Source organism: Anticarsia gemmatalis, chromosome 27 (genome assembly GCF_050436995.1).
Source record: "Anticarsia gemmatalis isolate Benzon Research Colony breed Stoneville strain chromosome 27, ilAntGemm2 primary, whole genome shotgun sequence".
Lineage (NCBI taxonomy): Eukaryota > Metazoa > Arthropoda > Insecta > Lepidoptera > Erebidae > Anticarsia > Anticarsia gemmatalis.
The window spans coordinates 4,702,992-4,718,324 of NC_134771.1; the positions used below are offsets into that span (position 1 = coordinate 4,702,992).

The window sequence follows — 15,333 nt, forward strand, 5'->3', positions numbered from 1 at the left end:
ACAGAGAAAATAAAACATATTTATTACATACTTACATCTATTTATTCTCAGTCAATAAAAAAACATCAATTATCATACACATAATCATTCACACGACGATATATAAAATTTATTATATCACTATCACTTATAACTACAAGGGTAGGCAGAGAGATTGGTATTGTTAGGGCAATATCGAATACGCGTAAAGACTGAAGTAGAATAAAATAACTTTAAAATCTATGCTTGACATGTCAAAAACCAATTCCTGTATAATATTGGAAATTGGTGTTTTTTTCATGTAGTGGAATAGGACTCTAAAAATATTTCATAAAAAATCTTTTTAAAATTGACCAATTTCACTGCCTATTAATATGACGGGAATAGTGTAAATGTTTTGAGTTTTTTCAACTGTATTTATACGTGGATAAATAAGCTGTGTATTTCATATAAACTTTTAACACATGACAATCGTACTAAAATTATAAATTTCAAAATTTGTGAGGACGTAGGGATATTTGTTACTCTTTCACGCAAATACTACGGAACCGATTACGATGAAATTTGGTATATAGGTAACTGAAGACCCAGAATAACACATAGGCTGCATTTTATCCCGGAGTTCCCGAGGGTTCGGGATTTACACGGGAAGGGCTTCCACGGCCTCTAGTAAATTATATCTTGGAGAAACAAATAAAATCATTTACATAGTCTTCGCGCTATTCCCGTCACCTAACTGTTTTAATCAGTATCCTAGGGGCACTTCCTTTCCAGTTGGCCCTTGCCGCCTTCGTCGTACTCTTGCGAAGAAATCCACATCTGCTGGAACGAGCCTATTGACGCTAAGATTGAACCACCTGGAAGAGAAAACATTTTTAATTATAATTATTGCTTTAATGGGACTTGAATGTGAAGATTTTTGTGGAGTTTGAAGTGGTTTCTATATAAAAATAATAGAAGTAATGGTATTATGGTGGTATAATGGTAAAGCACATTTTCATACAAAAGTATTGTGGTTGAATATAATCTAAAAACTGTAATAGAGCAATATATTCAGGGAGACGTGTGTGTGAATATGGTCGTCTTTTTTTGTTATTTTATCAACTGCATTTTTATTCAAATTTTTGGTTTTAATTATTTCCTGCGTTTATGTATAAATTGATAGTGACTTAGCGTGTAATACACCAAAGCATGTTCACATGACAAGGGCTCAACGTACCACGCGTTTACAGTTACAAACATTTTATTCAGGGCGTACACAAACATGCGTTATGCCCTGCTTTGTCGTTTACAGGTGTACAATTTCGACTACTGTTGTTGTTCTTAAAGCGTCTAATATGGATTCGTTTGTCAATTTATTTAGCTGTATTTAACAAATGTAGTGGTATATATACCTATCCAGGCGGCGAACCGTCGCTCGGTGGGCGAGGGTGCGGCGTGGCTCTTGAGGCGGTGCGAGGACGGAGCCCGCGCCGCCAGCTCCTTGGCCACGCGGTCCAGCCAGCCCGGCGTGCTCGCCACCCCGCCACATGCTACCACGGAGCCCCACAGAGCTGGTCGAGCGTCCGCGTCACAGCCTGCTGCGGCTGCACATACTGTGGGGGAGAGGAAAATTTATTACTAAAAAACAAAACATACAGTTCCGCAATATATTGACTGCCTCTGTGGCGCAGTGGTTTAGGTCGCCACGCCGATACCGCTGCAACGGGAGGTCGTGGGTTCGATTCCCACACGGGACAATTATTTGTGCGATCCACAAATAATTGTTTCGGGTCTGGTTGTGCTTTGTGTCCGTTGTTTGTATGTTTGTAAAAGTCCCCGCGACACAAGAGCAATTCTTAGTGCGGGAGTTGTCTTTTTAAAAAAAAAAAAAAAAAATATCTGCTTTACGGAAAAGCAGTTAACAGATGATTCTGGAAATGAATAGCAACATGATTCTATTGAATTTTACTTTTTTTCTGGTATTTTAAGATTTGTAATCTCTGGCCTCTGCCTACACCTATGCGAAGAAGGCGTGATTGTATGTATGTTTGTATCTAAAAACATTTTTGGATATAGCCAAAACACAGAAAGTTAAACACCAAAATAGAGAATTCTGTAGTAAGTTTGGTAAAATAAAACTTTCAGGTAGGTTATATGAACAGGTGACTCATTCCTTTACCGAATAATGATAATATAGAAATAATAGTTAGTCTAATACAACACCAAATCCTCCTTATGAAGATGTTGACCCCTTATTCACGTTAACATGTAGTAAAATAACATACCTAAATGTGGTGCACCCAGCGTCTGTTCGAAGAGGCACTCGGTGAGCTTAAACCTCTCAGGGCCGAAGTCCTGGTGGTATCCTCCGGGGAACTCGTAGTGGCTCATAGGCACTGACGCAGCCTGACGCTCCTCGTACGGACTTTCTGATACCTGTAGCAAAATTATAATACTTTTATATTTCACGGCACTATTTCCATTAAGAACTTATTTTATTTTTCCACTGTCATATACTTTAAATCATTTATTACTTACTAATGATTATAACTTTGTTCAAGAAATTATTTTTTATGTTTGTTCAGTATACATAGACATATTTTGTCCATAGACTTTCTGTTTAAAACGCGCGAAAAATATCTTATTATGGAAAAATCTGTCGCATATATTATAACAATATGATTTGGCAGTACAGTATACAGTTATCATGTCACGTGCTTCCGACTAATGGTCTGTGTTTCCGATCCTCACGTCAAAGAAGAATTTATGTCATCCACAAGTAGTTGTTCCACATCTTGCATTTGTATGTTTATATCCTCACATTACAGGAATGTAGCTATTAGATTTTTACACCAAGTATATGTTACCTGTGCAACACAATGACAGAAGTCTTCATACTGTCTTTTAAGCATGTACTGCTGCCAGGACTGCGTCAGACCTGCAGGTAACGTCTTCAACGTGTAGCGACCACGCTCGCGCTCTCTTATCACTTCTTTACTCTGAAATATTGAGAAAGGAGATTTATAACACAAAGAATTATTATTAATAATATGTCAATTGTTGGTGGCTCTTCTTGATGTCTACCTATGGATCTGTTTGATTATGGAATAGAGTAATTCGGGCCTTGATCGCAATCTACTCGAGCCACTGCAGCCTTCACCAACTCCTTTCCCTCTGCGGTAGTATAGCCGGACACCCAGACAGGTCTTTGACCTATGATTCAGTCAGTCCAAGATTTTGTGATATAATTATTTTTTTTTAATAAGCATTTTTTCAAAGCATTTACTTTTTTTTTTACATTAAATGTATGGCAAACTCATCATTAAAATCTCATTAAACCTTGACTACATTAATATGTAACCTTAAAAATACAAAACTGATCAGCTCTTTGGCTTACTGACTAACAGGCAATACTTTTAACCTGAACCGAAAAGTGCCAATATTGAGCCAGTTCAACCCCATGGCTCTCATGCAATGTAAAATTGTTTGTATATACTAACCTGTATACTGTATAGAGGTAACATCTGTATGTGCATGCTGGCAAGCATGTGTTTGGCTTGAGCGGCGAGGTGATCACCGCCCACGGGGGACCGGACGGCGGCGTTCACCAGCGCATATCTAACAACAAACATTTTATTAGAAGTGCATTTGCACAAAGATCAAAAAAGACTGGGTGGTTAGTGGGTAGACATAGAGTGGTAGAGACGCCTATTTCTTGCTAGATAATTTCCAAAGTAAATCCATCTTGGTTAATGCCTTGCGCCTAGGGGGCTAGTCTTTATAAAATTGGCGATATTCTTATAAAACCTCTTTATTCTTGAATTTTACAGGTGCAGCATGTTTGGCGTATAAAGGTTCTGGAACATGAAAGGATTCAGAACAGGATGAGATGTAGAATTTCAGGACAGTTATAGATTTGCCAGCCATCTGGCAACTGTAGTTACAATCCTAAACTTAACATATAGACAGTGCCTCATACTCAACAAAAAATAATATGATAAGTATGCTCACCCATCTATAACAGGTACAGCAGACGTCTGACTGGCCCCAGCATCGACCACCAATGCAGTAGACTTGCCGTTAGCAAACGCAGCTAACACCGCACTCTTGACCAAGAAGAATGCAGGTGCTTGGTACTTCTCAAACAGTAGTTCAGCTAGCTTCTCTCTAGCCGGTCTTGTGGTCCACACCGCTTCAGTGAATAATGCTGGGTGGTGTTCAGAAGGTGATCGGATGACCTGGAAGTAGAATGATATACTGATGACTTTTAGTATTTTACATAGTGCTAGTAAAATCGTTTAATATTTCAAATTGGAATAAGACTAGTTCCTTGGTTATTTTCGTGGGTTTTATCAATATGACCTGATATTAGGTTTGTTCTTAAAAAGAACTGAATTTCACAGACTTACTCCATATATGAAACAAGAAGTAGTTTGCAATAAAACATGTGAAAGTCTGACTGTAATACTTTTACAGCTTAACATCTGAACAGATTTTAATGACATCTAGCACAGAGATAGCTGATCAAACATAACAAAATTTTTATTTCAAAAATCCACCCATAGGCTGCTAGAACAGGGGATGGAATCTTGGCCAGCTAATTCAATAAATATATATTAAAGAACAAACTTTCTTTCTTGATTCACCATCAAGAATACCGCATTGAAATCCATTGCATACTTCTAAAGTTCTAAGCATAGATAGGGACAAATAGAGGTGTTTGTTTTCTTTGAGGTGAAGTAGCAATTTAAGTACCTTAGCATAACAATAATCAAGCATCTTTTCAAACAGGTCCCAGTTGTCAACTTGTCCGTCTTTCATGTAGGTGTGCACTTCCATGCCCGTGCGAGGCACGTGTAGTTCTGTGACATCGATGTAGTGGCGCAGTTCATTGCCCGCTTTTGTTCCTGTTGGTTATAAAAACTAATTTTAGTTATTACTGATTATGATGATGTTTATTTTTCCTACTGAAACCAATGTACTGTATCTGAACCATTTTTGTTTTCCTTGATACTAGATGGAAGTTATCCATAGATTGCAATATTTATATTACAATCACAACTGGGCTGAATTTTACCCGTATAAAACAACTATTGAGACTTCAGTACACTACTACAGTGTAAGACATAGGTATAAATATATAAAGTTAGTAACAAAGAGTGCCCCAAGATATGGATATGTGCAGTCAAGAAAAGATTTCTAGCCAGTAAAGAGTATAAGTCGGTTATAAAGCAAGCTGTTAGTGTGATTGTCACAAGCTTAAAATTACGAGTTTACAAGCATCTAAGCTTGTCAATAAACAATACGAAACAACCCATACTGAAGGGTTATCCATACATTTAACAAATGAAGACGATGTTTTGGTGAAAACATCAAATAAATACATGATTCTATTGGCATTCTTGATCGAATGTGAAGTAAAATTAGAACAAAAAGCAGCGTCACTTAAGTGACACAAATTCTATCAAAAATCCTACCGCTTTGTGTAACATTTCCATCGGGAACCTTCTCTTCGGGCTCCGGGACGTGTGTAGCAGGTCCAACGCCAACTACAGCAGGAATATCAGCTTTCGGAGTATCTTCTTGGGCATAACCAACGCGCAACGAATGATGACCAGGATCAAACACTAGCGCACCAATTTCGTCGCCGCCGTACAACATACCGTTAGGACCACTCATTGTTGTAATCCTAAATGAATTTACACGTTTATTCAGTTAATTTGTCCCAACATAAGCGATTTCGGCGCGTTATATTTTGTTGACCGTAAACTAACTACTCGCAGACTTTTTTATCTGTGGTATAAGTGTTTAGTGTTGGCCCTATTGCAATTTAAAGCATTTTTTTTTTTCATAGAATGAGACAACCATATACTATTTTATGGAGTGTGAGTGCGATCACACCACACCCCAAATCTATGAAAAGTTATAAGTTGGAACGCGATAGCATTATTCAGCGTGTAAAGGAACGTTTCAATTTCATAAAATTCATAAGATTCATTAAAAAAAGAATCGTTTTTGGTAGATTAACTAAAATTTTATGAAATTTTTTGTCTTCTCTGAATTCATCACAAACCTTCACTAGGCGTAAAAAGTGAAATTTCATGTTCACTCATTAATGCTAGGATTGTGTCGGATAAAATGCTCGTTTTTTAAATTATGCTAACGTTTTGACTAGTCTGAATACTCATGTTTTAGATTTTGAGAAGGTAGGTACTAAATAAAACATTTATTTGCTAAAAGAGTTTCGAAATACAGGCAGTTTTTTCGAAACTAGAGCTAGAGCTACAGCTGAGTAAGCTTTTAGCTTTGGTCACCGGACCGTAAAGTGAGTACTCAAATAATAATTTATTATAATTAAATTCCAAACAGTTGCGAAAAAGTTATAATGAATATGTGCATTAACAAACGTGCTGACATCTAAGTATAATTTATTTAATAGTATACTCAGTGCAACTAGTGTGGACGGGTTTTCTGCTTGAAAACTCATTACAACACGTTAGAAAAAATATTATAAAGTATTCTAGCTTTCTAATAAATTGCCTAAAATTGGAAAGCAAGTTACCTATTTTGTGTATTCCACGCAACGACGCGTTTATGACATGCCGGTGGAAATAACAAACTGGATTTTAACTTGATAACAAGAGCAATTTCACGTATTTGGTAAGCATTTAATTAAATATACATGTTTTGTAATCAACATACCATTCCATTGGTTAAAGGTGAAATAATTAATTGTTGGTTCAAAGTTTGATTCCCGGGTTATGCATCTTCGCTATTGTAATTGTTTTATTAATGGAGTTTTCCGTTACGTTGCTGCTAAAATAAAGACAACAATTTGTTATGTTATGTCAGAATTAAGACTGGATGTCGTGAAAATTATTGCTTTGTAGTATTAAACAGACGGTATACCATGTTTGAACCAAGATCTGCGTTTAATGAACCGTAAATTTGGCCTAAATTCGCATATTTTATCATGGCAGCACCGACCGTGGGAACTTTGTAGATAAGCGTAACTTTCGATTTGTATTGTTGTCAAATGTTTTTTGCCACTTTAATTAGATTCCAATAAGAACCGCTTCCTCGTAGAAATCATGTAATATTGTCGCACGGGGAAGATTATGAGTTCGGTGCATTAATTCTCAAGTGATATTTGATAAAACTGATAACACTGAAAATAAAATGTCAATAACATTGCAGTGACGTTTCGCATTCGGAAAAATCGTATTTCGAATCTACCTTACATTAATAAAATGGATTATTTAAGTTCTGAACTCGTGGTGAAATAATAAAATAATATATAATATTTATTTATTTAATCGAGATTGTTATAAAATAGCAAAATGACAACGAAGGAGCTGTATACTAAGGTAATTAATTGAAGTGAAATGTTTTCGATTGTATTTTGTTTTTGGGCTGTCTTATTTCGATATTCGTAATTAAAAGTGATTAAACTTTTTCTTAAAACTTAAGACAATCGTTTCGTGACGTTGTAATTATAGTTCTTATAAGTTATTTGTGAATATTTTAATAAAATTCGTATGTTGATGTCAATTGACCTTTTTCGTATTGCGGGCACGTCATAAAAGTTGTTAAACACCTGAATGCCAATTTGTTCATTGTATCATCGTTTTTTAGGTGTCCACATAGTTTAGAGATAACATTTAAAGTTCCGGAATGATGTCACATACGTTTATAATGCATTTAATTGGTCAAAAATTCATGTTTTCGTCAAAAAACGCCCCTAAATATATTTATTTTGGTTAGTAACTCAAATAATAGAGTATTGTCGTTTGTTTTAAGCTGATATAATAAATTATACCAATCACTGGCTATCTAGGCCAGTGACATCATAATTCGAGGCTTATGAATTATTAAAATTTAATCATTATTTTCATAGTCTTTTCATGTAATAAAGTTTTTTGAAATGCAAAAGTAATGAACATAGATTTTATCGTAATGTTTTAATTATTTTATCAGATTGTGGGGAAAGTCAGCTTATCTTGGAAACAATAATTGTATTTATATTGGTGATAAGGAGATTTAGGTATTGACAAGTTATTTATTGGTCAAAAGTATGTCCAAATACTGTATATCTAATACTTTCTTAAATATTTTTTAGCTAGCTGTCATTATAGTATAATGCATGCAATCAATGCTTGAGGGGCCTACTAAAGGATTTACCTTAGTAGTTTTCAATAAATGCAACTACTGAACTATTTCAGGCAGTTTTAACACTAGATTGACCACTAAACATATGACAAACAAATTACTAATAATATAAATGCATTGCCTGTTTGACTGCCTCTTCTTCATGCCACAACCGCTGAACTGATTTTTAAGAAATTTTGTATTAAGGTAATTTGAGATCTAAAATGGTCATGTCATAGTTTTTGTCCTAGAAATCACTTAGAAACAGAAACTATGTAGGTAATAAGCCATATAAATACAGTTCAGGCGATCAAAATTACAGGGATATGGTAGTAAAAGATAATTATGCATTCTGTTGAATCATATTTCATAGAATTATCATATTTCCTGTGATAATACTGAATTGGAATTGCCATAGATAAATGGAAAGACTGGTTGTTTGATTTATGTAATAATTACATTTATTCTGAATTGTACTATATTCCTGTAATTATATACTACCCCTGCTATATAAATATAACACCCACAGAACCTAGAAGTATGATATAATAGTAAAATCCCATGATATGTTACTGGGTAGGTTCCCAGGTTGGGTTATGTGTTAAAGGTTTACATTTTTGTGATCATGCAGGTCATCAAGGTTTTCAAAACTAACGCTACAGTAATAACTTTCTTAAATTGTGTTTATTCAAAGATATTATTGAAGGAATACATAGTAATAAAGCCTTCCAAGCCTGAAAGATTTTCAAAACAGTTCATGAAGGGTAAAGTTCCCAACTTATACATGACCTGAGTGGTGGACTTAAGGCTTTACCCCACCCATAGGAGAAGATACTCTTGCCCAGCAGGGGACTATAATGTGCGAAAGTTACTTATTTATGAGTTCATTGCTGTTTTATATATTTTAAAATTGTGCATTTTCATTACATAGAACTAAAGCCTATATGTCTACTGCAGTATGAGGGAGTAATATACCTATGTTTGTATACAGGGTGCTCGGATATGGGTGGAGCACCCCGAGAAGGTGTGGGAGAGCGCCACGGTGACGTCAGACTATCGCTCCGGGGTCCTCATCGCAAAGATCGACCAGACTAACGAGATACGACAGATTAAGGTAATATTTGTGTGGATTTTTATCAATATACTGTTTTTTTCGCCATTTTGAACCTTATTTAGACGTTTTATCTACAAAGTTCTTGAACAAGTAACAAGTAAATATGTACTTAGTCGGGAAGCACACAAACGCGTTTCTTCGTAATAAAATTCAATTACCTAGGTAACAGTAGCTTCAGTGGAGGCTACGATTTGGGACACTATATCCATCTATTATTGTGATTATTTAATATTTTGATCAATAAATAATTGAGGGATTAGCTTCACAAGAAATCGCATTTATGTAGATATTCGTAGTGGCCCTTGATTATATTAAAGTAAATTAAAATGCCACAGTTTATAACAATCGGGACTGGAAGGCCTCTATTTTTTATAGTTATTTTTCAGCTGCGTATTCTTTTTTGAACTCATAGATTAAAACCTACTTATAATTCAGCTCTATGCAATAAGTTTTTCTTTCGATATCGTCCACTAAATTATATGTAAACTGATGAATGTGTATGATGTAGATCACAGATGAAAGCAAGATGCCGCCCCTCCGGAACCCGTCGCTGCTCATCGGACAGAACGACCTCACCTCTCTGTCGTATCTTCATGAACCTGCTGTACTCCACAACTTGAGGGTCAGGTGAGTCAACAAACCTCTCACTACATATTAAACTGTCTGTTTGTCTGTATGTTAGCTATAAAGACAAAATCTACTGAATCGTATTTTTCGTGGGTTTCGGGTTAAGGTTACCAGGTTAAGGTCCCGGTTTTACTAAGACGAAGTCGATTTGACTAATTTCTGCTCGTAATTTCGCCCTTGTAGAAATATTACCTAGGTTAAAATGTAGCCTTTGTGTTAATACAGGCTTTAAACTATAAACATGTGTGCAAAATTAAAATCAAAATCCGTGTAACATTACGTAGTAGGTTGTAGAATTTTCTCGAGGAGTTTTCTTCAATGGTCTAACTTGTAGGAAAAGGTCTTATTGTCTACAAATTTCTGTTAATTAAAGTAAGACTTACATAAGTACATATAATTACGCCGTTTTCCCACAAAAAAACGTCATTTTGTACGCTCCTTACTAGTTTCCCTTGCTTTATTAAATTATAGTTCTATTTTAGATATTCATTTTAGGTCTTTAGTAACCCAACGATTCCGATAACGGATATATGAAAACAAATTAGTTGCTAAAATAGCGTTCGCCCGTGCTAAAAATACCTTTATAGAAAATAGGCAATACTAAAATTGCGTATTAAGTATTGGGTAGAAACAGTCGGTGTCAGCGCCCGCGTTATTAGTCAAATGATCCGTGGAGATTGACCTATTAAGTACTTATGCCTGCCAAGTCTACGCCCATCGATTTTGTAGCCAAGGAAATGAATAGGGCGGGAAAAATATTAAATTTCTACTCGTAAAATTATCATCTGAAGTATTCATGCTGAGTAATTTTTTTTTCAGTAATGATAATGAAATTAAAATGATTACAAACTGTAACTTTTATTAGGCAATGTCACTACACCGTATTTCTATACTAATACTAGCTGACCCGGTAAACGTTGTTTTGCCATAGACATTAAAAAAAAAGTGTTACTTAGGAGTATGAAAAATAGATGTTGGCCGATTCTCAGACCTACTTAATATGCCCACAAAATTTCATGGGAATCGGTCGAGCCGTTTCGGAGGAGTATGGCAACGAAAACTGTGACGCGAGAATTTTATATATTTGATATGTTTTTTGCAAGAGTATCTGATTTGATTAGTGAACTACTTTATTGAGTGTGGATCGTAATCTATACTAATCTATTCTAATATTATAAAGCTGAAGAGTTTGTTTGTTTGATTGTTTGTTTGTTTGTTTGTTTGTTTGTTTGTTTGTTTGTTTGAACGCGCTAATCTCAAGAACTACGGGTCCGATTTGAAAAATTCTTTCAGTGTTAGATAGCCCATTTATCGAGGAAGGCTATAGGCTATATATCACCCCGCTACGACCAATAGGAGCAGAGTAGCAATAAAAAATGTAACAAAAACGGGGAAAATCTTGACACATGTCATTCTCTCTAATGTGACGCAAGCGGAGTTGCGCGGGTCAGCTAGTAATATTATAAATGCGACAATAATTAATGATATTATTATGCTTTCTCAGCTAAACCGGTAATCATACTTTCATGACATTTAGTATGGGGTTAGTTTAAAGACCCGAGGTCAAATATAGGGTATACCTATCAAAAATCTTGTCCTAAAGGGTTTGAAATATCTGATGAAATTTTGCCACGTGAATCTAAATGGTTAAGTACAATTATTGACACTTTACTTATTTTTGAGTTTATTTATGTGCCTTACGGCGGCACGTTTTTAGAAATGTTGATTACAGGCAGAAGTGCCTTAATCGTATTATCCGTATAAGCTATTAAAATGAATTAGGAACGACAAACGATACACTACTGCCTACCACGTTAAATGGTGTGATATTATTATGAAATATTGTACAAGATGTTCTTGTTCATGTTAGTTAATTATAATCATTTGTGTTTTATAGGTTTTTAATTAAACTAATCGATTTGTATACGAAATTAGCGTTTACTATAAATAAGCGATAACATGGATTTTCTTTTGTTAAAACTGTGCAGGACTTTGTTTATAGTGTCCAAGTGTGTGCACAATACACAGGTACACTCTCTATTCCTTCAGTGAGAGGTCAGGCGTAGGACCGATGACTTTACGTGCTCTCAGAGGTCTACCACCTCGGTTTCCTTATTCCTAGGTTACCTCATGGTTAGTTCTTAAGTTCTCTCTGGGAAAACACTGCTAAATTTTTTTACCGAAAAACTCAGCAAAGACTTTTTGGTCTGACCCAGAATTCAAAAAAGGTTTTTTAAACATACCTCTGTGGTCTAAGCCGTAGTGCACATAACTACTGATTAACGTGGTCTCAGATTCGATTCCCGCATCGGGTATACTTAAGAACCAAGCCTTTTTCAATAAATAGGTCGCCTATCGATGAAATGTTATTACAATGTGTCACAATATTATCTAAACTAACCTTTTATAAACAAAAGAAAACGTGTGTTACTTCATAACTTTAAACTATGTAGTGGAAATATCACTTGTACACACATTGACTCATATAGGATGTCACTACCTACTCATTACTTACTGAGGCCGCCCGCGACTTCGTCCGTGTGGAAATCCTTCCCGTGTAAATCCTGATCCCTCGGGAACTCCGGGATAAAAAATAGCCTATGTGTTATTCTGGGTCTTCGGTTACCTACATACCAAATTTCATCGTAATCGATTCTGTAGTATTTGCGTGAAAGAGTAACAAACATCCATACATATATGCAATATGCATACTCACAAACTTTCGCATTTATAATATTAGTAGGATATAGTAAATGCGATTAGTAGGTATGTATGCTTGTTACTAAATCACGCTAAAACTGTACTGAATGGATTTTTATGAACTTTGTTATAGACATCGTTTACAGCATGGAATACATTTTACCCTGAGAAAACTTTCCACTATTCCCTGCACGTTTATCTAACTCGAAAATTACGTACTTAGTGGATGCTCATATGGCTTTCCTGAAATGAATAAACAAGCATTTATTTTTTATTTTTTAAAGACAACTCCCGCACGCAATTGCTCTTGTGGACTGGACTTTTACTATCATACAAACAACGGACACAAAGTACAACCAGACCCGAAACAATTATTAGCGAATCGCACAAATAATTGTTCCGTTGTGGGAATTGAACCCACGACCTCCCGACGCAATCGAAGCGGCGTGGTGACCTTAATCACTGCGCCACAGTGGCAGTCTATGTCTTTTATAAGGAATATGTTAGTGTAGTTCGTTAGTATAATTAATTAAAGTTTTGTATAAATTGTCTAATATATGATTATGATGGAGCATGTCGAAACAACTGGACTAAGTTCGGACACAATGTACAACTAAAAATATTAATATACGAACTAATATCAATCTTACACACACAAAAATAAAGTCCAAAATTCTTTTGGCAATATATTATAAGCAGTAGTATATAACTCTGTCCAATTGATTATAGCTCTTATAACCAAGGAAATAAAGTTGAAATTTATATGTTTTGTTAGATAAGTATTTGTTATCATACTATCCTCTCGATTGCTATAAAATCTCGGTAATGGAAAGATTAAACCATGATTCACTTGGTTTGTAGTGAATCAATACTAATCTATACTAATATTATAAAGCTGAAGAGTTTGTTTGTTGGTTTGAACGCGCTAATCTCAGGCACTACTGGTCCGATTTGAAAAATTCTTCCAGTGTTAGATAGCCCATTTATTGAGGAAGGCTATAGGCTATATATCATCACGCTACGACCAATAGGAGCAGAGTGCCATTAAAAAATGTTACAAAAAACGGGGAAAATGTTGACCCATTCTCTTATGTGACGCAAGCAAAGTTGCGAGAGTCAGCCGGTAATGGTTATATTGATAAACGGATATGGGATTTTATTGTGTTATTTAAGATGTTTTATTTATTTAGGAATTGAAATCTAAACATAGGTTTACGTGTGTCAATATTTATTGTTATTTTTTTGTTTGTTTGACGTTGATTTATTTTGCTTTTTACCGACTTTTAAAAGAAGGTGGTTTTCTATTCGATTGGTTTTTTAACCAGTTTAATAGGAGTTAGTAGTTTACAGATAAACGAAGAAGGGAATTCCTTTTAGGAAAAATGCTGACTTACTACATATCTTCCTATCTTTACCTACTTTTACCAACAAATCTACAAACACTGCAACTCGATTATAACGAGTATTATTTCAAATAGACGGTTAAAAATCATGCACAAAATATGCCACCCTGACTATATGTTAAATTATTTTTTCTACAATATGGCGCGGTGTTTAAATCGAGATAAATATGAGGACAGACAAAATAGAAACGGCATTGTTCTTTTATTTTTTTATAGCCTCTACCTGTCTTTAACTTCGAGTTATAATAGATCTAATTAAAATACCAATTTTTATTTCCTTCAGGTTCTGCGATCGCAACGCCATCTACACATATTGCGGCATCGTGCTGGTTGCTATCAATCCTTATTATGATTTACCTATATACGGTAAGTAATTAATTAAATGCTTAAAAATATTAATGTACATCTACTCTAGTAAATAATATAAAAAAGAACCATTTCTGCCCCACTACTGGGCAAGGGTTACTTGCAATAATGAGCGAGAGTGTTTGAAAAAACAGTAAGAGTTTTTGAAAATTCCACGTGAAATAATTTCTTGTAATTAAGCAGTGGGTTTGACAATAATTAGTTGCGATACCTTTCTTTTTACCCGACATTTCGGCCTAGTTACATTGGTCTTAGTCACGGGATTGTTTAATCGCGTTTAACACATTGCATTACAATATGTGTACGAGTCATGATAGTTTAAAAATAATTAATGTATAAGTAATTTTCAAAAATATGGACTGAATATTGACAAATTGCGTAGGAACCTTTTTTTACTTAATTAATGCATAAAATTGCATCCCCTACGCCCGGGAAGCGCAGGGGTATGTAAGGCACTCCTATCCAGAAGGGCTAGACCGAGGCTGCGGGAACGCCTTTAGGCATACGTCCGCAGCCCCGACGCGGCTGTCTACAATGTGGACCCGTCCACGGGGGAAAACTCCCCCGAGTTTGCCGGCCAGGGGGATTGCGTACCTAGCGTGCATCTATCGGACTTCCTAACTTGTAACAATGGCAACTCGATAGTATCGAACTAATGTCATTAATCTGTGCAGGCGATGAGACCATCATGGCGTACCGTGGTCAGGCGATGGGAGACCTGGACCCTCACATCTTCGCGGTGTCGGAGGAGGCCTACACCAAGCTCGAGAGGGAACAGAGGGATCAGAGTATTATTGGTAAATATCACTTAGAACTTTATAAGACTAACCCCCGGTTTCTGAGTACATTTAGCGGTAGTTTATCTATTCAATAGCGTTTTTTTTATATGAGCTTTAGCTATTGAATAGATAAACTACCGTTAAATGTGCTTCAAAAACCGGGGTAGAACATTTGGTACGTTTGATATTATTAGTAAATATCACTTTATTCTTTTAGAAGATCAGAATTTTTTGT

At 35.6% G+C, this 15,333-nt stretch overlaps 2 protein-coding genes across 2 annotated transcripts in view; one reads left to right on the forward strand and one right to left on the reverse strand.

Moving 5' to 3' along the window:
* Nucleotides 1–23: 23 nt before the first annotated feature.
* Nucleotides 24–5,753, reverse strand: Bap55 (Brahma associated protein 55kD). The gene is made up of 8 exons (XM_076132340.1): nt 5,439–5,753; nt 4,717–4,868; nt 3,973–4,199; nt 3,462–3,579; nt 2,829–2,960; nt 2,247–2,397; nt 1,374–1,574; nt 24–836 (listed from the first exon to the last, which is right to left on the reverse strand). The coding sequence occupies exons 1-8, from the start codon at nt 5,638–5,640 to the stop codon at nt 733–735; spliced, it is 1,287 nt and encodes a 428-aa protein (XP_075988455.1). The 5' UTR covers nt 5,641–5,753; the 3' UTR covers nt 24–732.
* A 1,280-nt stretch (nt 5,754–7,033) lies between these two features.
* Nucleotides 7,034–15,333, forward strand: part of didum (dilute class unconventional myosin) — a 59,947-nt gene continuing 51,647 nt past the window's right edge. Inside the window, exons 1-5 of the mRNA XM_076132414.1 lie at nt 7,034–7,328; nt 9,101–9,223; nt 9,732–9,850; nt 14,237–14,319; nt 14,994–15,116. Coding sequence (XP_075988529.1) covers nt 7,302–7,328; nt 9,101–9,223; nt 9,732–9,850; nt 14,237–14,319; nt 14,994–15,116 — 475 coding nt within the window. The 5' untranslated portion in view covers nt 7,034–7,301. The remainder of the gene's footprint in view (nt 7,329–9,100; nt 9,224–9,731; nt 9,851–14,236; nt 14,320–14,993; nt 15,117–15,333) is intronic.